Source organism: Natrix helvetica (genome assembly GCF_964273705.1).
Source record: "Natrix helvetica genome assembly, chromosome: 1".
Taxonomy (NCBI): Eukaryota; Metazoa; Chordata; class Lepidosauria; order Squamata; family Natricidae; genus Natrix; species Natrix helvetica.
In genome coordinates this window covers 345,470,644-345,493,124 of record NC_138548.1, presented here as the reverse complement: position 1 = coordinate 345,493,124, position 22,481 = coordinate 345,470,644, and the positions used below count along the sequence as shown (strand labels likewise).

Genomic DNA, 22,481 nt, shown 5'->3' with positions numbered 1-22,481 from the left:
TAGGTTCTGCCTTTTCCAATAAAAAACCAAGTCACGAGGTCATTTTAAATAAATTTAATAAATTGCGGCAGTGACACAAGGTAAGGCAACAGGTGAGTGGATGTCCGATAACACATGCTGACATGACGGATCTGAAATGACAGGTACTCTTTAAATGAAATGACTCATTCTTGCTGGTAGTTAGAATCTTTTTTTTCCAGTAATTTTTATTGTTTTTTCTCTTTTCAACATACATTACAATCGTTATGTCAACCTTTTATACAGTCATATCGTCTTATCTATACACGTTTTTCTCTTTTCACTATATATTACAGTCATTATGTTAACATTTGTACCTTGTTATATCATCTTATCTATACCTGTTTATAATATTCCGCATCTATATTTACATACTTTTATACACAGTTCTATACGTATTTATATGTTATTTTTGGCTTAATTATTTTTCTTGTTTTTTAACCATTCATACTGTGTAGGGAAAGATACAATTTCATGTATGGCAAGACTTTACACGTGAATGTTTCATTTGTTACATGGTCAGAGATATCGCAGCCAGGGATGAAATGTTTCTTTTGAAAACTCTCTTTATTTCGGCCAGCGATGGAATGCTGCCTTTGAAACTCCCTTCGTCCTTGGACGTGTTTCAGCTGAAATGTCAGCCTACACGTACAAGAGAGGCGCTAGTTTGATCAATGGTTCCAACAGTCGTTTGTTTCCAGTATTGAGCGAAAGCAGTTCTAGCTATAGTTAATAAATCTATATTTATATTATTCTCTTTTAGTTCTTGATTTGTTTTCAAATTTCCCTGGTTATCTAAAATTTCACTGTATCTAATCATTTTTGATAGATCTAGCGTATTGGGATGTATCATAGCTTCCATAGTGGAGAGCCATATCGGTATTTTCATGTAGTGTTTTGCTTTAATTTTGTCCCAGACCTGTATTAATGCATCTCTAATATAATGTGTATGGAAATATTTTTGTTTCTTTTTACTTTCTTCCCATAAGAAAAAGTGCCATCCTGTTTGCAGGTAGTGGTCTTCTAATACTAGTATTCTTCTGTTTTTTAAATTTATCCAGTCTTTAATCCAAGTTAAGTTAGAATCTTATTTGGAAACAAAAGGGGAGTTTCCTATTTAACTTGCAGAGCTTGGATTCATTGAATGACTTTACCAAAAATACAAATATTGCAGAATACAGAGTCTCACGCTACATAACTAAGCTAAATTTAATGCTGAACAAGTTAATTATTAAACAAGTTAAAATATATCTTAAATAGAAAACTGTATTTAGATATATTTTACTCCAAAAGTTATTTTATTAAAATACATTTGATAAAAATAAAAAAATCTGATTTAAAAATTTAAAAATCTGATTTTTTTAAAAACAACATTGATGTTTACGATGTCCTCCTATGTAAAACTGTAGAACTGAAAAGGTGTATTTTCCTTGTCACACGACTGTATAAAAACGTTGATCATGTTGTTTTTTGAATGGCCATTAAAGACATTTCAGGATCCCATAAAGTCATTTTCTTTTGCAAATGTAGCGGTGTTTATTGCCACAGGTCCCTGAGTTGGCAGTTGCGTCATCGACCAAATACGCACAGTCTCCTCCATTTCCCCCGACTTCCAACCTGCAACAGAGGCAGAAATTAGGCAGAGGGGAGTATTTCCCACCCAGCAGTACCAAAGGGCTTCAGAGCTTACATTTCATCTAGCTGAGCCTTGCCTTCTCAAGGATGATTCTGCAGATTGTTCCCCAGCTATGGGGAAGTATTGACCTTACAGTACCCGCTGTGTCCCAGGAGCTCAGCATTCTGGACTCCGTTCCAGGTGGAATTCTGAGAACTCTTATTTGTACAGGTAGTCCTTGACTTACGACCACGATTAGCACTGGGATCTCCATTGCCCAATCAAAGCAGTTATTAACTGGGTTGTGCCCAATTTTGTAAATATTTTGCGGCAGTTGTTGAGTGAATGAAATGATTTCAAGGGGGTCCAGCTTTCACTGTTGAATCTGCTTCCTGGGGAGATCGCAAGTGGCAACCTCATGACCCCAGGATGCTGCAACCACTGTCTTGCCAACAGACCTGGGCACCCCAGCATGATATGGAGCCCATCAACTGGTCAATGTGACTGTTATCGCTGTGGGGGTGAGGGGAGTTTATTTAGTTGAGTATTGTCCTTTTATTTCTGTAAGCTACCCAGAGTCACTAGGAGTTATTTGGGTGGCCACATACATTTTCCTAAGAAATAAATGTGGGCTACTTGCCAAATTTTGATCATGGGGATACAAATGATAATTGTAACTGTGTGGATCAATCACAAGTCATTTCTTTTTCGATGCCGTTATAACTTTCAAAGCTTGCTAAATGAATGGCTGTTAGTCAAGGACTACCCATAATACATCTGAGTTACATTAGCAGGGCCAAATCTTTTTAGGGGGCAACGCCTGAATCCTGGCAGCCAGGAGGCTCTTTCTAGGATCAGTCCTGAGCGGGGGAGAGCCTCAATGGAAGCATTTTATTTATTTATTTTATTTATTTATTTATTTATTTATTTTATTTTATTCAATTTATCAGTCGCGCCCTCTCCGCGAAGGGACTCGGGGCGACGTACAATCAAATAAATAGGTGTGTGGCACGGAGGAGGTAAATACATCAACATTTAACAATTCAAATAGAAATAAAAGCCACAAAGTTAAGATAAAAAACAGTAAAATTACAACAATTAAAACAATTAAAATACCCAAAAGATTTAAATTTACAGTTTAAAATTGCCAAGGAGGTAAGAGAGTTCTAATTAAGCCAGGCCGGCTAGTTGGAACAGGTGGGTCTTGAGTTTCGTGCGGAAGGAGCGGAGATCAGTCGTTGTCCTAATATCTGGGGGGAGGTCATTCCAGAGGGCTGGGCCCATCACAGAGAAGGCCCTACTCCTGGGCGTCGCCCTCTGGCACTGCCTAGTGGACGGCACCCGGAGGAGTCCCTCGCTGTGAGAGCAGATCGGTCGCAGGGATGTATGGGGCAGGATACGATCCCGCAAATAACTAGGTCCTGTGCCATGGAGCGCTTTAAAGATGGTGATTAACACCTTGAAGCGCACCCGGTAGACCACAGGGAGCCAGTGCAGCTCGCGCAGGAGAGGTGTTACATGGGTGAATAATTGCCCGCGCGGCCGCATTCTGGACCAGCTGTAGTCTCCGGGTGCATCTCAAGGGGAGCCCCATGTAGAGAGCATTGCAGTAGTCCAGACGGGACGTCACCAGCGCGTGAGTGACTGTGCGAAGGGTGTTCCGGTCCAATAGGGGGCGCAATTGGCGCACCAGGCAAACCTGGTGGAACGCCCCCCTTGCCACGGCTGCCACATGGTCATCCATAGACAGCCGGGCTTCTAGGACGACGCCCAAATTGCGCGCCCGCTCCACGGGGGCCAGCTGCTCGCCCCCGATGGCCAGCGATGGAATACACTGGTTGAACCGGGGGGCCGGTAGCCACAGCCACTCCGTCTTGGAGGGGTTGAGTCTGTTGTCTCCCATCCAGACCCGTACGGCTTCCAAACACCGGGACATCATTTTGATGGCCTCGTTGGGGTGGTTCAGGGTGGAGATGTACAGCTGCGTATCGTCAGCGTACAGATGGTATCCCACCCCAAAACCGCGGATGATCTCACCCAGCGGTTTCATATATGTGTTGAATAGGAGGGACGAGAGGACCTGCGGCACCCCACAAGTGAGCGGCCTCAGGGTCGACCTCTGCTCCCCTGCCAACACACATTGCGTCCGGTCAGAGAGGTAGGAGCAGAACCACCGCAACACGGTGCCCCCTACCCCCAACCCCTCCAGCTGGCGCAATAGGATACCATGGTCGATGGTATCAAAAGCCGCTGAGAGATCTAATAGGACCAGGATAGAGGAACAACCCCTATCTCTGGCCCTCCAGAGATCATCCACCAACGCGACCAAGGCCGTCTCTGTGCTGTGCCCGGGTCGGAAGCCGGAATGGCGCGGGTCTAGATAATCAGATTCCTCCAGGTGACGTGGGAACTGTTGAGCCACCACACTCTCTACAACCTTCGTTAAAAAGGGAAGGTTGGAGACGGGACGATAATTAGTTGGGTCCAGCGAAGGCTTCTTGAGCAAGGGCCTCACAACCGCCTCTTTCAAGACGGCTGGCAGGAACCCCTCACTCAATGAAGCGTTCACTAGTCCCAGTAGCCAGCCTCGTGTGTCCTCCCAGGATGCCAGTACAAGCCAGGAGGGACACGGGTCCAATAAACATGTGGTGGCTCGCAGTCGCCCACGCAGCCTGTCCAAATCCTCGGTGGCAACAGAGTCAAACTCCTCCCAGAATGGTCTCTCAAGACTCGCCTTGGACGTCCCCTCTGGAACACTGAGGGGGACCCATTCCCTCCGGATTTGAGTGATTTTATCCTGCAGGTATTCCCCAAATTCCTCTGCCCTGCCCTGCAGAGGGGCTTCCCGCGGCCTCTGTGACAAGAGGGAGCGGGTCACCCAAAACAGGGCGGCAGGGCGGTTCTCTGCGGACGCAATAAGAGTGGCGCAATGTCGACGTTTTTCCACTCTTAATGCCACAAGGTAAGTCCTTAAGTAGGTTCTTACCTGTGTTCGGTCAAATTCGGAACGGGAGGATCTGCTCTCTAGGCGTCTCTTGTGGCATTTCATCGCCCTTAGCTCCTCGTTAAACCAAGGAGCCAGGGCGGTTTGTTGCCACCGGAGAGGCCGCAGAGGCGCAACCCGGTCTAAGGCCCCGGCGGCCGCACTATTCCATGCGGCTACCAGGTCCTCCATCCGGGAGCGGGTCAGGTCTACAGGAAGCGCCCGGGAAATCGAGCCGGAGAAGTGAGTGATCTGACCATGACAGGGACGTAATGACTAGATCCCCTACTCCTAGATCCCTCATCCACTGCTCGGAGACAAAAACAAGATCCAGTGTGTGGCCTCCCTCATGCGTGGGGCCCTGAATTAATTGAGTCAGGCCCATGGCTGTCATGGAACCCATGAACTCCCGAACCACCTCGGATGCTTCTCCCATCGATGGCAGGTTGAAATCCCCCATAACTAGAAGTTTGGGGGTCTCAACTGCCATCTCTGCGATCTGCTCGAAGAGTTCAGGCAGGACCGCTGATGTATAGCAAGGAGCCAAGTATACAATCAGCAGGCCCAGCTGCCTCCCTGGGCCCCATCTCACACCCAGAGACTCACACCCGGATATCTGCGACACAGTGAACTCTCTCCATTCTTGTAACCGAAAGGAAAAGGGGAAGACTCACGTTGAATTTTCTCCATCTAGCCACTTCCAGGGTTGATCTGGTTCTCTCTTGAGGCCGATCCAAAAGACGTGGTTTTTTGTGAGATTGGTCACAAAATCCTTTTTGAAAAAAGAAACAAAAACTGTGCATGTTGGAACCTTGCACTGCTAGATTTCCAGCTGAATTTCTGAACTTATTAAAGGTATCTTTTGAACAGTAATTAACCCCAATAAAACATATCAAGTAGTTCTTTGGTGAGCGGCAAAATGATAAGACGCCAATTAACTTTTTAAATGTAAACTTAAAACCTTTTTTAGAAGAAAAAATACTCTGATTTTCTTATAATGTATCTTGGCAATGTCTAGTTTGCTTGCTTCCTGATTCTATCTCTGTTCTGAAATTCACATCAATTAATCATTTGGAGATAGTGATCAGATGTTTCTAAGCAGGAAAAAATGAAAGAAGATGATGACAGTGACGTTTATTTCAATGATATTCTTGGATTTTTAATTTTCTGCTTTGTAAAACTGGCAGATTTTGGAACCTGGAGAAGATTAAAAGGCTTTTGAAGCTTTTATTCAGAAAGGCATCCAAGGAGATTTTTTTCAATAGGAGGACAAAATCTTTTTCATGCTGTAGAAGAGCATGCACCATCAATGAAGGAACAGTACTTCCATGGTGTCCAGTTACATTACTCACCATTTCCTCCTTTGTAATTTTGGCCAAGGAAGCATTGTGCAAAATACAGTCGTTCTGGCTCTCCATCCAGTTCTTTTCTTCTCTTGAACGATTGTAACAGTGTCCCTGATGTGCAATCCAATCAGGTGGACATGTAACAGGCGGACATTTTACCACATCCCTTTGGTAGTTTAATCCTACTATTATTCCTAGAACAGAGAAAGATGGAAAGAATAGACACTAATTAATCCCATTCTGTTCTTATGGGTAAGATGGGAACCTCCTGCTCTGTCAGAGTCTATTAGTGAGTTCTGATAACACCCAATCTAAATGAGAAGCCCCATATTCTAGCACAGTGATGGTGAATGGTTTTCTGCACAGCTGCCAAAAGGGTGTGGGCGTGCAAAATAGCATGCACGTGTGTGCCCACGCCCGTAATGCAATGCCCCCCCCCCCCCCGCACGTGCATGCACAACTCATACAACCCACCCCCCTCACGTGCGTGCAGGCCTCACTAAAGCCTCCGGGCTTCTGGTAGGCCCGTTGGGCCGTTTTCCACTCTTCCCAGGCTTCAGAAAACCTCCAGAAGCCTGGAGGGGGTGAAAAATAGCCTACCGGAAGTTTGGAGACTTCAGTGAGGCCTGTGCGCTCACTATATTCTCTCTCCACCCTCCGGAAGGCTGAAAATCAGATGGCCAGTGTGCACATGCAAGCTGGATCTGACATAAGGGAATGCATGCCCTCAGATATGGCTCCACGTGCCACCTGAGACACATGTGCCACAGGTTTGCCATCAGGGTTCTAGCAGATGTAATGACCTCTGACCTGCAATCCTCAGATTAATAGGGACTAAGGACTTGAGCAGTGGTTTGCCTGATGGATTTGGATCAAAGATACCAGATGCAAATCCATTTATTCAGCCACAAATCTATTTGTGGGATTTTCCTCTAATTTGGCCAACCTATCGCATCTTTGTCCACCTATTTCACATTTATTGCTTTTGGCAGGAAATCACTAAATAAATATATGTTTCTCCCCCATTTTTCAAACATCAAGACTTGTTCCAAACTTCGGACCTGAATTTTCTTGTATTGGATGAAGTAGATTACAGTAGCTAAAAATAGGGACAAGGCCAACTCTTATGTTTCTGATCGAACTGCATTCAGCTTCATGAAGTTACGTGTAGCATTTAAAGGCAAAAGTATTAGGGTCAGGATTCCTTACCCAGGGAAAAGATACCACTGAAGATGAGTAGATAAATGACTGCTAGAATTGCCATTTTGCGTTTACTGCCAAATAATCTCCTTTTGATTGTCTTGGCACATTCTGCACACACACACAAAAGAAGAAGAGAAAAAGTTAGGTCGAGAAAAATCTGGATACTGGCTCTCCTTGAGCTGAAAACACAAAAATATTATGCACATTTCTAAGTTGGCAAGGGTTTTTTTTTTTTTTTGCTTTTTGTTGTATAATTTCCAAACCCAAAAGCCCTCCTCTTGAATCAGCTAAAATGCCAGTCTTAATCTGATGAAAAGAAACTGAGCTACAATGTTCTCACTGAGAAAATACAACGGCTTAGGAGTTTTTACCTCTAATCCTCCCCCCTCCCCCTCATGCATCTGGAGGCACTTCTGTAAATAAAGATGATGCTCCAGTCTATACTTGCGTTTCATCTGGTTCAATTAAAGCAAAGAGTGAAACATAAAGTAAAGTTGGGTCTGGGGAAGCAGGATTGGGTATGCTACACTTCCCATCAGCCCCCAAAAAGTGGGACTGGAAGAAACTAGAAGACAGGCCTTCCCTGCTGTAGCTTCTGTCTTGTGGGCTATTTCTCCCCCAGAGATTAGAATGGCCCCAACCCTACTGGCTTTTCCCAAGGCATTAAAAACCTGGCTAGGCACCTGGGCCTGGAGGCCAGAATGGGGCAAGGGCCCCATTTCTTGGCTTTCCCATTAGTTGATTAACTATCTTGGCTGCTATTTCTATTTCTTTTCTGGGTCTTTTTACTGTTTTATTGTTTTTAATTATGCTAATGGTTCTATAATTTATATATGTATATTATACATTAATTTATAATTCTATATTCTAAAACAATAGAGCTATATTCTATTAGAATATAGAATTATATTCTAAAACTATAAGTAATGTTCTAGTAATTATAATTATATCCTAAACATGAATATTCACCTTCATTTGTTTAAAATTATACACGCTCAAGAGTGCTTTGAATGAGTAAGGCAGCTATAGAAATTGAAGAAATAAAATTGACAATGCAGCAGGAAAACTGCATGAATGTATGCACTGGGGTTGGGATAAAACGGGGCTGACATTCAACTGCCTGAAATAAACTACACAGTCGCGGGAATAAATCCCTTTTCTTCTTCTTCTTCTTTTTGGAGCATCTTGGGCAAGGAACATGTCCAGACAGATCCATAGTAAAATCTGTACTTTTGCATATTCCGAGCAGACTTCTTTCTCTCCTGTACATTTGATGTGCCCTGTTCTTTGAAAAATAAGACCTCCCTGGATAATAAGCCCAATCGGACTTTTGAGCACACGTGCTAAAATAATCCCTCCCCAAAAATATTGCACCACAGCAGCAGCCATAAAGTGATCACGCTCACCGCCTCCTGCATCTCAAAAATAATAATACCTCCCCGAAAATAAGGCCAAGTGTTTATTTTGGGGTTCAAAAGAAAATAAGACCCTGTCTTATTTTTGGGAAAACATGGTAAATGACCTCTTAAAGCTCACTAGGATGACAGGCTAACTCTGCAATGATACTTGCTTCTTTATATCCCATTGGGGACACGGTGCATGTTTTGAATTACTCCATATACCCCTGTGGCTACGGCTTGGACACTTCAATCCCTCATTTGCGTGACTGGCTTCCAGATATTGATATTGTTATTACTACCTGCATCTTCCTCCGGTCCACTTGCAGATCCATTGAAAGGTGAGTCCTGCAGCTGTTTCTCCTCATCCATATTCGGCATTCTTGGCTCTGTATAATCTGGAATTGAAATTGGGGCTGTAAAAAGAAGGAAGGCCAAGATGCATACAGAAGCTGGCAAATTGCTACTAATTTCAAAGAATCTCTTTTTTATGTAGGACACAGCCTCTTAAAGAGCATGCAGCAGAAAATAATTTGTCATGCAACGTTTTTTTTTTATTGCCATCAATAAATTGGGCAACTTTTTAATAGAAGTGCAAAATAAATATCCAACATTCTGTTATTTACTTCATGTCAAAAGGGCTTTATTCAATTGAGAATCAGAAGCTGATCTTGGCTAATCTTAAAAAGCTAAGATGGGACCCTGTTCTGACCCCCCTCCGTCTGGTAATGAACGCCGACACAGGCTTGGCTGTTTCCACTCTTTAATCACAAAGATTGCAACTCTGTTGGCTGAAAGCCCAGGCAATAATAACATGCAAGAATAGTTGGCAGCAACCCAAATCAAACAGAACGGACTACAAGACAGACCAGACAAGAGTTCCTCAATACTGTTACGAACGGTTGAGTCCTGCCAACAGCTTCCTCCCAAAATCCCCTCTTATATACACTCTTGGGAGAGGCCATGCCACAACCACCTGAGCTTCATTATCTCTAAGGAGCTTGTCTCCGGAGCAGCTGTTGCCTTCATTTCTCCGCCCTTCTCTGCCGGGCATCAGAGACAAACTCCCTCTGATCTTCCCCACTGCTCCATGCCTCAGGCGTCTCCTGGTGGCCAACCAGCCTCTCTGGTCCCTGCTCTGCGTCTGAACCCTGCCCAGGAGCCTCCACCTCCTCCATAGCCGACTCCCAGGGTTCATCGCTATCTGAGTCGCTCAGCAGCTGCCAAGGATTCTGCTGGATCACAACAGGACCCTATCAGAGACTCTGAAGGCTAGATTAAAAAACTTTTAATATAGCAACACTTACAATATAAATCCACACACAACACAGGAGAAACATATCTCTTAATTTTCTCATAATTGCAGCAGAAAAAGCTCTATTGGAGACCCAGGCAGGAGATGATAGTTTATGTAATTTTTCTCTATACACCAATGCTTTTTACTCATTTATTTTTATCCAATTCAGTGACTCACCCACTATCTCTTATATTCACAATTTATTTTACTCTCCTAAAACCTCTCCTTAAATCTTTAGAAAAAAAGTAGCGGAACATATAATTCTATTATTAAACAAACGAAGTGTGAATGAAGAATGTGCTTTGCTGGACATGTGCTCTGCATGAGTGAGCAACATCCAGCAAGGACTGCAATCAGTCGGATACCACCAGATTGTCGGAGAAGAACACATTCACACCTGTCTCCTGCTGACACCAGACACTCAAAGGTCATCTGGCTGGCGGGAGGCGCGGGCATGCGCAGTGGGTCTGAGCTGGGCAACTGCTTGCGTGCTAGCAAAAAGGGCTTCATGTGCCACCTGTGGCATGTGTGCCATAAGTTCGCCATCACGTACCTAGGGTACACCCACTAAGAATTATCTTGTTGTGTTGGGCTGCTAGAAGGGCTAACTGAATGCCAGCAAAATTTGTTAATTCGTCCTTACAATGTCTGGCTGAATTGAATTATATTATATTATCCAGTAAGGTAAATTGCCATTAATGGGATTAATGATGAGGGCCACCTGTTTTGGCTGTAAGACCAGGCTATTCGCATCATAGGATGCAGAATTCAGTCTGTTGGTAGAATTTCGTTGACCAGGATTTCCCCACCGACTGCCGAGCAATCATCCCAGAACACCCACTGGTAGTCCAGGAGACTAAGTTGTTTAAAGTACTTACTATTCTATCAAGCTGGAGCTGAATGCTCGCTGTAGTTTCTGCAGCCAGAAAACATTGCTGAGCCAAAAGTTCTACAAGAGTAGGCTCATGCAAGGGGTGGTTAAGGGCCGCAGTTTCAGGTAAGTCTTCATTCTCAGCTCGGGGGGCGACGCCCTCAGAAGCTCCCTGACCAGAAGACCGAGCCAAAACAAAGTCCTCAATCTTAGATTGCTTCAAGGAAGGTTGAAAAGCCAAGTCAACGGGAGATCGGCCCCTTTTCCTTGTCTGCTGCCCAGTTCCCTCTCCAATCCTTTTCAGGGCCTCCATTGGGGCAGGGCCAATCGCGCTCGAACCTTGCAAATCCGGCCACGTGCTGTCTCCACTCCCTTCCACAGTCTCCACTCCCCCGTCCTGTGCATACACACTACTTCAGCCTCTGCCCCCCACCCCCGCTCAAGGCCGGAGGGGAATATGGGGGTGCTTCTGGAGTGGAGGAGGGCCAGAGGGAGAGGGAAAAGGAGGGGATGGGAAATATGGGGGTGCTCCTAGAGTGGGGGAGGGGCAGAGGGGGAGAGGAGGGGGGGAATATGGGGGTGCTCCTAGAGGGGGGGAGGGGCATAGGAGGAGGGAAGAGGCAAGGGGGATATGGAGGTGCTCCTGGTATGGGGGAGGAGCAGAGGGAGAGAGGAGGGGGGAATATGGGGGTGCTCCTAGTGGGGGGGAGGGGCAGAGAGGGAGAGGAGGGGGGAATATGGGGGTGCTTCTAGAGGGGGGGAGGGGCAGAGTGGGAGGGAAGAGGCAGGGGGGATATGGAGGTGCTCCTGGTGTGGGGGTGGGGCAGAGAGAGAGGTGCTCCTGGTGTGGGGGAGGGGCATAGGGGAAGAGGAGGGGGGAATATGGGTCTGCTCCTAGTGGGGGGGAGGGGCATAGGGGAAGAGGAGGGGGGAATATGGGGCTGCTCCTAGAGGGGGGGAGGGGCATAGGGGGAGGGAAGAGGCAGGGGGGATATGGAGGTGCTCCTGGTGTGGGGGAGGGGCAGAGGGAGAGAGGAGGGGGGAATATGGGGGTGCTCCTAGTGGGGGGGAGGGGCAGAGGGAGAGGGGAATATGGGGGTGCTCCTAGAGTGGGGGAGGGGCAGAGGGGGAGGGAAGAGGCAGGGGGGATATGGAGGTGCTCCTGGTGTGGGGGAGGGGCAGAGGGAGAGAGGAGGGGGGAATATGGGGGTGCTCCTAGTGGGGGGGAGGGGCAGAGAGGGAGAGGAGGGGGGAATATGGGGGTGCTTCTAGAGGGGGGGAGGGGCAGAGTGGGAGGGAAGAGGCAGGGGGGATATGGAGGTGCTCCTGGTGTGGGGGTGGGGCAGAGAGAGAGGTGCTCCTGGTGTGGGGGAGGGGCATAGGGGAAGAGGAGGGGGGAATATGGGTCTGCTCCTAGTGGGGGGGAGGGGCATAGGGGAAGAGGAGGGGGGAATATGGGGCTGCTCCTAGAGGGGGGGAGGGGCATAGGGGGAGGGAAGAGGCAGGGGGGATATGGAGGTGCTCCTGGTGTGGGGGAGGGGCAGAGGGAGAGAGGAGGGGGGAATATGGGGGTGCTCCTAGTGGGGGGGGAGGGGCAGAGGGAGAGGGGAATATGGGGGTGCTCCTAGAGTGGGGGAGGGGCAGAGGGGGAGGGAAGAGGCAGGGGGGATATGGAGGTGCTCCTGGTGTGGGGGAGGGGCAGAGGGAGAGAGGAAGGGGGGATATGGGGGTGCTCCTAGAGTGGGGGAGGGGCAGAGGGAGAGAGGAGGGGGGAATATGGGGGTGCTCCTAGAGGGGGGGAGGGGCAGAGGGAGAGAGGAGGGGGGAATATGGGGGTGCTCCTAGTGGGGGGGAGGGGCAGAGGGGAAGAGGAGGGGGGAATATGGGGGTACTCCTAGAGTGGGGGAGGGGCAGAGGGGGAGGGAAGAGGCAGGGGGGATATGGAGGTGCTCCTGGTGTGGGGGAGGGGCAGAGGGAGAGAGGAGGGGGGAATATGGGGGTGCTCCTAGTGGGGGGGAGGGGCAGAGGGAGAGGGGAATATGGGGGTGCTCCTAGAGTGGGGGAGGGGCAGAGGGGGAGGGAAGAGGCAGGGGGGATATGGAGGTGCTCCTGGTGTGGGGGAGGGGCAGAGGGAGAGAGGAAGGGGGGATATGGGGGTGCTCCTAGAGTGGGGGAGGGGCAGAGGGAGAGAGGAGGGGGGAATATGGGGGTGCTCCTAGAGGGGGGGAGGGGCAGAGGGAGAGAGGAGGGGGGAATATGGGGGTGCTCCTAGTGGGGGGGAGGGGCAGAGGGGAAGAGGAGGGGGGAATATGGGGGTACTCCTAGAGTGGGGGAGGGGCAGAGGGGGAGGGAAGAGGCAGGGGAGATATGGGGGTGCTCCTAGAGTGGGGGAGGGGCATAGGGGGAGGGAAGAGGCAGGGGGAATATGGGGGTGCTCCTAGAGTGGGGGAGGGGCAGAGTGGGAGGGAAGAGGCAGGGGGGATATGGAGGTGCTCCTGGTGTGGGGGTGGGGCAGAGAGAGAGGAGGGGGGATATGGAGGTGCTCCTGGTGTGGGGGAGGGGCAGAGGGAGAGAGGAGGGGGGGATATGGGGGTGCTCCTAGAGTGTAGGAGGGGCATAGGGGGAGGGAAGAGGCAGGGGGAATATGGGGGTGCTCCTAGAGTGGGGGAGGGGCAGAGGGGGAGGGAAGAGGCAGGGGGGATATGGAGGTGCTCCTGGTGTGGGGGAGGGGCAGAGGGAGAGAGGAGGGTAGGGAATATGGGGGTGCTCCTAGAGTGGGGGAGGGGCAGAGGGGGAGGGAAGAGGCAGGGGGAATATGGGGGTGCTCCTAGAGTGGGGGAGGGGCAGAGGGAGAGAGGAGGGGGGAATATGGGGGTGCTCCTAGAGTGGGGGAGGGGCAGAGGGGGAGGGAAGAGGCAGGGGGTGGGGAATATGGGGGTGCTCCTAGAGGGGGGGAGGGGCAGAGGGAGAGAGGAGGGGGGGATATGGAGGTGCTCCAGGTGTGGGGGAGGGGCAGAGAGGGAGAGGAGGGGGGAATATGGGGGTGCTCCTAGTGGGGGGGAGGGGCAGAGGGGGAGGGAAGAGGCAGGGGTGATATGGGGGTGCTCCTAGTGGGGGGGAGGGGCAGAGGGAGAGGGGAATATGGGGGTGCTCCTAGAGGGGGGGAGGGGCATAGGGGGAGGGAAGAGGCAGGGGGAATATGGGGGTGCTCCTGGTGTGGGGGAGGGGCAGAGAGAGAGGAGGGGGGAATATGGGGGTGCTCCTAGAGGGGGGGAGGGGCAGAGGGGGAGGGAAGAGGCAGGGGTGATATGGGGGTGCTCCTAGTGGGGGGGAGGGGCAGAGGGAGAGGGGAATATGGGGGTGCTCCTAGAGGGGCGGAGGGGCATAGGGGGAGGGAAGAGGCGGGGGAATATGGGGGTGCTCCTAGAGTGGGGGAGGGGCAGAGGGGGAGGGAAGAGGCAGGAGTGATATGTAGGTGCTCCTGGTGTGGGGGAGGGGCAGAAAGGGAGAGGAGGGGGGAATATGGGGGTGCTCCTAGAGGGGGGGAGGGGCATAGGGGGAGGGAAGAGGCAGGGGGAATATGGGGGTGCTCCTAGAGTGGGGGAGGGGCAGAGGGGGAGGGAAGAGGAAGAGGGGATATGGGGGCTCCTGGTGTGGGGGAGGGCCAGAGGGAGCGGGAAAAGAAGGGGGTAGGGAATATGGGGGTGCTCCTAGAGTGGGGGAGGGGTAGAGGGGGAGGGAAGAGGCAGGTGGGATATGGGGTGCTCCTGGTGTGGGGGAGGGGCAGAGGGAGAGAGGAGGGGGGAATATGGGGGTGCTCCTAGTGGGGGGGAGGGGCAGAGGGAGAGGGGAATATGGGGGTGCTCCTAGAGTGGGGGAGGGGCAGAGGGAGCAGGAAAAGAAGGGGGTAGGGAATATGGGGGTGCTCCTAGAGTGGGGGAGGGGTAGAGGGGGAGGGAAGAGGCAGGTGGGATATGGGGTGCTCCTGGTGTGGGGGAGGGGCAGAGGGAGAGAGGGGGGGGAATATGGGGGAGCTCCTAGAGTGGGGGAGGGCCAGAGGGAGAGGGAAAAGGAGGGGGTGGGGAATATGGAGGTGCTCCTAGAGTGGGGGAGGGCCAGAGGCAGAGAGGAGGGGGGAATATGGGGGTGCTCTTAGAGTGGGGGAGGGCCAGAGGCAGAGAGGAGGGGGGAATATGGGGGTGCTCTTAGAGTGGGGGAGGGCCAGAGGCAGAGAGGAGGGGGGAATATGGGGGTGCTCTTAGAGTGGGGGAGGGCCAGAGGCAGAGAGGAGGGGGGAATATGGGGGTGCTCTTAAGAGTGGGGGAGGGCCAGAGGCAGAGAGGAGGGGGGAATATGGGGGTGCTCTTAGAGTGGGGGAGGGCCAGAGGCAGAGAGGAGGGGGGAATATGGGGGTGCTCTTAGAGTGGGGGAGGGCCAGAGGCAGAGAGGAGGGGGGAATATGGGGGTGCTCTTAGAGTGGGGGAGGGCCAGAGGCAGAGAGGAGGGGGGAATATGGGGGTGCTCTTAGAGTGGGGGAGGGCCAGAGGGAGAGGGAAACAGGCAGGAAAGGAATATGGGGCTGCTTCCAATGTGTGTGTGTGTGTGTGTGTGTGTGTCATCTAGTGCATGCACAAGTCTTCCAGCCTCCCCCCAGTCACTGAGATGCCTCATGTTTCTCTTCCCATCCTTTGGGCCAACTCCGAGCCCACCCACCCCCACCCCCACCCTGCAACCACCTTTTGCTCCCTTACCTTTCCAAGGGCACCAGAGCTCAGGAGGTCGTGTGTCTCGAAGGAGCAGCCGCTGCCCTGCTGGACTGCCTGGCAGAAGCCGCCGCCTTTGGCGAATAAATTATACCAGAAGGGGGTGTGGTTCAGATGGCTGATGCCTGAAGGTATGCTAATATTCTGGGAGGAGACAAGAGTTAGAATTAATACACCCATAGAGGCGCAGGCCTTTATGGAAAAAAATAAAGTACTCCTAGAAAAACCAGATGATCCGACAACTGACACACAGGACATGGGAGGGGCCGGAGCTCTGTCGGCGGGAGGAAATGGGGCAATACCAAGAAAGCTCAGATCACAAAAATGAATAAGAAAATTTACCTGACATAAACTGATCGAAATTATTAACTGAATACATATGCTGACTATATGTTACTACTTAGCAATGAATGTTGTGTACATGTATGAGTATGCAACTGCCAAAATTTGTAACCCTTCCTTTACCTTTTCCCCTGTAAATTCTCAAAAAAACCAATAAAACTTTGTTTAAAAAAAAATGGTCTCCCAGGGGAACTGCATATTCACAAGAATACACATACAGACAGGTAATCATCAACTTACAGCAGTTCACTTAGTGACCGTTTGAAGTTACAACGGCACTGAAAAAAATTACTTATGACCATTTTTCACACTTACAACCTTTGTAGCATCCCCATGATCATGTGAACAAACTTTAGATGCTTGCCAACTGGTTCATACTTATGGCCGTTGCAGTGTCTAAAACAGTGGGTCTCAACCTTCCTAATGCCGCGACCCTTGAATACAGTTCCTCATCCTATGGTGACGTCCAACCATAAAATTATTTTTTGTTTTCCGTATTTTTTTGAAAATGTGTTTTCCAATGGCTTTGGCGACCCCTGTGAAAGGGTCGTTCGACCCCCAAAGGGGTCCCGACCCACAGGTTGATAACCACTGCTCTAAACGTTACATGATCCCTTTCACAAATCACCAGAAGAAGGGAGGAGGCCAGAGGGGAATATCGGGGTGCTTCTGGAGTGGGGGAGGGGCAGAGGGAGAGGGAAGAGGAGGGATGGGGAACATGGGGCTGCTTCTGGAGTGGAGGTGGGGCAGAGGGAGAGAGAAACAGGCAGGAGAGGAATATGGGGCTGCTTCCAGTGTGTGTGTGTGTGTGTGTGTGTGTGTGTGTGTGTGTGTGTGTCATCTAGTGCATGCACAAGTGCTCCAGCCTCCCCCCCCCCCAGTCACTGAGATGCCCCATGTTTCTCCTCCCATCCTTTGGGTCAACTCCGAGCCCACCCCCACCCCCGCCCTGCAACCACCGATTGCTCCCTTACCTTTCCAAGCGCACCAGAGCTCAGGAGGTCGTGTGTCTCGAAGGAGCAGCTCTGCCGTGCTGGACTGCCTGGCAGAAGCGGCCGCCTTTTCCCCGAGATTCTGCCGAAGCTGCTTCCCATTCGTCGCCAGCCTCCCAAACCCAGCCCAGGCAAGCGGTCAAAGAGGACTGTTTCGCGAAGTCGAAATAAAGTTCCCTCGCTCCTCCTCTCGCCGCTTGCTTTTCCCCTCCTCTTCTGCCTCTTAAAAGGGCCCTTTTTCTCTGGCTCCCGGGCGGGGCTGGAGCTCTGAATCCGAGGACGCAACGTTTCAGTCTTTCCGTTCCTTTCGGCCATTTTATCGCCTTCTCCTGGGTACTTTTGTCACCGACAGTCCTTGGCAGAGAGTGAAGCTGTACAGGAGGGAGAGAGAGAAATACAGTTTCGCTTTCCTCGCCAGACCCGATCCCCCTCCCGTCCTATTTACAGGCATATTTAGGGAGATTTAGACAGGAAAACCAAGCCCTGTTTTATCTCAGGGCGCCCCAGTAGAAAGCTTCTTTCTTCTCTCCTCTCCTGAAAGTCCCCATTCTTCTCTTAATTCTTCACCACTGCCCTCCCTCCTCCCCCTGCTTCCCCTCCCCTCCAGACTTTCCCTGGGAGAGAGGGACGAAGAGAAGCGGCCGAAGAGGGCTCCTGCGAGGCCCTCGTGTAGGAATAAGCGCCCTTGTACCCTTTCCTCCCCCGTCCAAATGGGGGACCCCCGTGTCTCGCTTGCTAGCCCCGTGGGGTCCCCGCAGCCCCTTGGCCGCCCCCTGCATCACCCACTCCCATCAACGACACTCCGCTTACCTTTTTCCAAGACCTCCGGAGCTCAGGAATTCGGGGTACGGAAGGAGGAGAGGCCGCTCCGTTGGGGGGAGGAATGCCAGAGATATGGCCGTTTTTTCCACTCCAAGAAGACCGCAAAGTTGGTTCCCTTTTCTCCCTTCCTGCCCTCTCACTATTGGTGTGGGAGGGAAGCTATGTGCGGCAAATAGCTGCTCTGGCTGCTTGCTACTTGGTTTCTAGCCAACAGTCCCTGCTCCACCTCCTTCTGGGCAGTCATGAATCATTTCAGGGGGAGGATAAGAACTGACTACTATTTAACCCAACGCTCAGTTTCGGTTGAGAGAGAAAAGAGAGAGCACACCAAGGGTTGGTTCTTTCTTTCTTTCTTTCTTTCTTTCTTTCTTTCTTTCTTTCTTTCTTTCTTTCTTTCTTTCTTTCTTTCTTTCTTTCTTTCTTTCTTTCTTTCTTTCTTTTACTACGGACAGTTATATTTATAGGGATTCAGAAAGAAAAACAACCACCGTTTATTTTATACCAGCGTGTCCAAACTTCCCAGGAGAAAACTTGTTTTTGTCGTGGAAAGTCTGCCAACTACCTCTCCCCCCAGAGCTATTTTCCACCCCTCCAAATCCCCCCTTTCTCCCTTTCACTAAGAGAGGCAAGAAGGGAACAGGCTGAATGAATATTTTAGCCTGGTCTTAGGACCTTGTTTGCACATTTTCAGACCTGGCCAGTCTCCCCTTTAAGTTGACATTGTGGGACGTTCATCCCTCTGGGTTTGGGGCTCATCTCTATACAATGTAATAAGTTGTAATTTCCCATAATGTAGACTAGCACGTAGCTTATGAATGAATAAGGTTTATTCTTTGTTCAAATTACTTAGAGTTAGTATTTTAAAGTATAGCCACACTCCTACATATCCAAGGCACAGCCACATTTGTCTGATGCCAGGCACTGCACAGTACAATAAAACAAGAAGAGGATGAGTGTTTAGCATGGGCTTAATTAACTTTAAACATTTAGGTATAATAATATAATGGGCCTATCAACTGGGCCTGGGAGGGATGGGCAAGTAAGCCGGTGATAGGTATGTATAAAATATTCAGAGATCTGTAACCAGGTATCGTCTCCTACTTCTGTGTATTGAGATCCAGCCTTTGCAAATGCTTCAATAAAACTGTTTTGTATTCCAATAACTTTGGAGTTGAGATTTTACTTCTTATACCAGGCTGGGCTTTTGGGAGGAGTCCAACGTCCATTTGCAGGCAGCTATTTCTGTTCCCATCTGCCTTGGCTTTTGCATGAAGCACATGCCTCAGTCTTTGGCATGACATACCATAATCTCAAAGCAGGGGTGAAATCCACTTACTTTTGCTACCGGTTTGGAAATCCTTTCTAGTGTAGGAAGTTAAAACCCACCCTTCTAATAGAAAATGGAATATTTTAGGAAATATTAAAAGGACAGAATATTTCCTCTAAATGGGAGACAGAAACTCACTCCCCTCCCTCCACCCACCTTTGTCAATGGCTTGGGACAGTGTATTCTACATAACAAAGATCTCCCCCTTCAGCTCCAGGGTAATGGGATTAAGGAATGATAGTATTAGTCCTTTACCCATCTCACCCTGGGAAGAAGCAATGCTCAACCAAACTTAGATTCAAAACACAGCCTACAGAGTTGCTCCTGCGTGGCCCCATGGGAGTCTGACAACCAATCAGAATACAAGCCCAGGTTCAAAGCCCAGAGGGGGCCTAAAATCAGGAACTTTCAGCTTCTCTCTCTTTTCTTCTTCACCCAACATCTGGAAGCATGTGGTCCCCCTTTTTCTGTTCAGGAGCTCAAGCCATGTGATCCTGCCCACCATTAAACCATTTTTCCAAGCAGCCTCCATGTTTCCAGTGCCTTTTTCCCAATTTGGAACTGAAAACAGAAGGACATTTCTTCCAACACTAGCTAAATCACAACACTAAATCGTGCAGCACAGCTGATTGTGGGAAAAATCGATTTGCCTGAACGGGTAGCAATATTTTTACTACTGGTTTGGAGGAACAGCTGGCATCTTTACTACCGGTTCAGGTGATACATACCTCCCAGAGGGCAGCAACAGAAACAGACCGTGAAATGGGTGTGTGTGGGGGTTTATAACAATGCTTCGAGCTCTAAGCGTATACTGTTTATAAACAGTATCCTGAATAACGGGAAGCAAACTTCCTATAATCTTCTCGACTGTCCTTACCATCCCCAACATAAAGCCCCTCCATTGGCACCTCAATCCAACTGGCAGAGCAAAGTATTTTAAGCTCTTAACAAAAGTTCAGGAGTGTTGGACCTGACTTTACTTTGGGGTGGGGGAATAAGATGCTCCAGAGGGCAGGCACAACAGCGGAGAATCAGTGGTGGGATTCAAATATTTTTACTACTGGTTCTATGGGCATGGCTTGATGGGCGTGGCAGGGGTAGGATACTGCAAAATCCCCATTCCTTCCCCACTCCTGGGAGGAGGATACTACACAATCCCCCTTCCCTCCCCACCCCATTAACCTGCTTTCCAGCTCCATTCTCCTGTGCAGGGCAACAAAAGAAGACCCAGCTGATCAGCTGGAACTCAGGAAGCAGATGGGGAGGGGGGGAGGCAGCTAAAGGTGGTATTTGCTGGTTCTCCGAACTACTCAAAATTTCCACTACTGGTTTGCTTCAACTGGTCAGAACTGGCTGAATACCACCTCTGCAGAAAAGGCTCTTCTCCTGGACATCATGCCCCCTCTGCTGGCGTTGGTAGGGTGAGCCAATCCCAGTAGGATGGGAAGCCCCTGAAGTAGACTGGACTCATGCCTTGTAGTTATGTAAGAAAACTGTCTCACCCCAATGATCAGGAGTGTTAGAACTGATTTCACTTTGGGCTAATCCCACTTTTGCCTGCAAAAGGAACATGCTCCAGATCCCATTGGCCAAGGAATTCCAGCTGGCAAGGTCCAGGAGAAGAACCTTTTCTACCATGGCTCCCCCCCCCTTTGGAACATCCTGATTCCTGTCCCTCGAAGGGAAGTCTCTCCCACCATCACCAACATACACACAGCCTCTTAGCCTTCTGAAAGGGCCTGAAAACCAGACTCTGCCAACCAGTTTCCAGTTTTCCTGCCAGCTTCTCTTTGGTGACTTTTGAAGAATTCTTCTTTTCCTTTGGCCATACCAATAATCTAGTTTAGTCGAGTCCATCTGATCCAGTTCCCTGCTTGCTAGCAGGGAGAAAGAACTGAGGCTGGGGAATCAAATCCTTTTTAGAAATTTATTGTTTTTCGATTCATTCCTTTATTTGATCAACTCACTTTTCCTTGGTTGAACCGGATTTCTAACCCTTGCTTCATTCCTCCCTCTCTAGATCTCAGTTTCTGGGTTGAGGATGGGAGAAAGCATTTTAGCAACCTGACACTTTGCCAATTAGTCTCCTGAGTCGATCCCAGCCAATGAGAAAAGAGGCGGAAGGATGGGCAAATGGGCTTTCTGCGCTGTGGCCGTGCAGTTTGCTTCGCGATTGGCTATTTCGTCTTTCCCCCTTTTTTAACTTCGCTTCCCAGCAGCGAGAAGAGCGTCTTTTGTGCTGTCAAAGGATTGAGCGAGCGGTAGAGAGAGTAGAAATCTGTTTTCTTCTTTCACAAGTTCTGGCAGGCCGGGGAAGGCAGCCACGCCTCTCCCTGCCTTTCACACTGTGTGTGTCTGTGCGCACGCGCGCGCGGTACGTAAGAGAGAGAGAGAGAGAGAGAGAGAGAGAGAGAGAGAGAATCCACTCTCCCTGAATGAATAATTTTGAATTGAATTGAGATTCTGAGTTGATCTTAGATCTTTAAAAAACTCCGAAATGAGTAGAGCGTATCACAATCTGAAGGCTAGACTAACTGAAAAGCATTCAGCAAGACTCACACAAACACCAAACCATGCACAACACACACACACACCCCATATCTCTTGAAAGACTTAATAGAAATTAGGTCCAGATTCATTTCCCAAGTCATAATTTCAGCAGAAAAAAACCTGCAGCAGAAACCCAGACAGACCATATTTGTGTGATTTTCCTCTATACACCAAAACCTTTTATTTATTACTCATCCCATTTTAGTACACGTCTCCTCTGTCCACAGTTGGTCCTAATCTCCTAAAATCCTCTCCTGAAACTGAGGGAAAATGTAAGCAGAACATATCATTCTAGTATTACTATTAATTACTGTGTGTCACCCGCAGATTAAAACAAAAAACTAGGGGGAATATAGTTTCCCATAATACAGCTAATATCCAGTGCTGTTGCAGAAGCTTTGGCATTGGTATTAACGAAGTATGCCAGCACATCTTGGATGGACTTGTGAAAAGTGTTGCAAGGCCATTTTTAATTAGTAATGGCTAGTCCATTTCAGCAATGCTATCTACTCAAATCCTGTTATATACACACACAAACTTAGCCTGAATTATTACTAGAAATGAGGTGCAGAGGCCCTTCCCAATTAATAATTTCATTATCTAAAGTTCCAAAGGTGCAACACAAAGCAACCATCCCCCCCACCCCAACATCAGGGAAGCCTTCCCAGAAAGCTCCCAACACCCAAGAGACTCCAAAGATGAGAAGCAGCCCCCTTCTGCCCCTTCCATGAAGCACGGAATACCTGGGAAGCTCCAATGCAGCTGCTCTCACTACCCGTTGTCTCTCCACTCCTGCACTGTATCTAGAAAAATCAGTAGTATTTCTACATTATTAAGCAGGGTTTAAGCCCCGCCCATTCCTTTTACACTGTGACTCAAAAGCTTTCACTCCGTCACAGCTACCAGCTACCTTATTCATCATGGTGTGCTATGCACTAGTGATATGAGGTCTTAG

General features: G+C 49.3%; 1 protein-coding gene across 1 annotated transcript; it reads right to left on the bottom strand.

Annotated features, from left to right (window-relative positions):
* Window positions 1–5,395: 5,395 nt before the first annotated feature.
* On the bottom strand, window positions 5,396–19,722 carry LOC309396425 (uncharacterized protein). The gene is made up of 5 exons (XM_081961541.1): window positions 17,638–19,722; window positions 16,810–17,198; window positions 15,482–15,637; window positions 8,865–8,960; window positions 5,396–6,156 (listed from the first exon to the last, which is right to left on the bottom strand). Exons 2-5 carry the CDS (start codon window positions 17,140–17,142, stop codon window positions 6,151–6,153), a joined length of 591 nt encoding a protein of 196 aa, XP_081817667.1. The 5' UTR covers window positions 17,143–17,198; window positions 17,638–19,722; the 3' UTR covers window positions 5,396–6,150.
* Between the last annotated feature and the right edge of the window lie 2,759 nt (window positions 19,723–22,481).

What these genes read in the sequence shown, in the direction of transcription:
- LOC309396425 (XM_081961541.1), bottom strand. Translation starts at nt 17,142, where the DNA reads ATGGCCGAAAGGAACGGAAAGACTGAAACGTTGCGTCCTCGGATTCAG. An exon ending in GCTCTGGTGCGCTTGGAAAG is followed by an intron (nt 15,638 to 16,809) that starts GTAAGGGAGCAA and finishes GTCTCCTCCCAG; the next exon opens with AATATTAGCATACCTTCAGG. An exon ending in GCTCTGGTGCCCTTGGAAAG is followed by an intron (nt 8,961 to 15,481) that starts GTAAGGGAGCAA and finishes TTTCAATTCCAG; the next exon opens with ATTATACAGAGCCAAGAATG.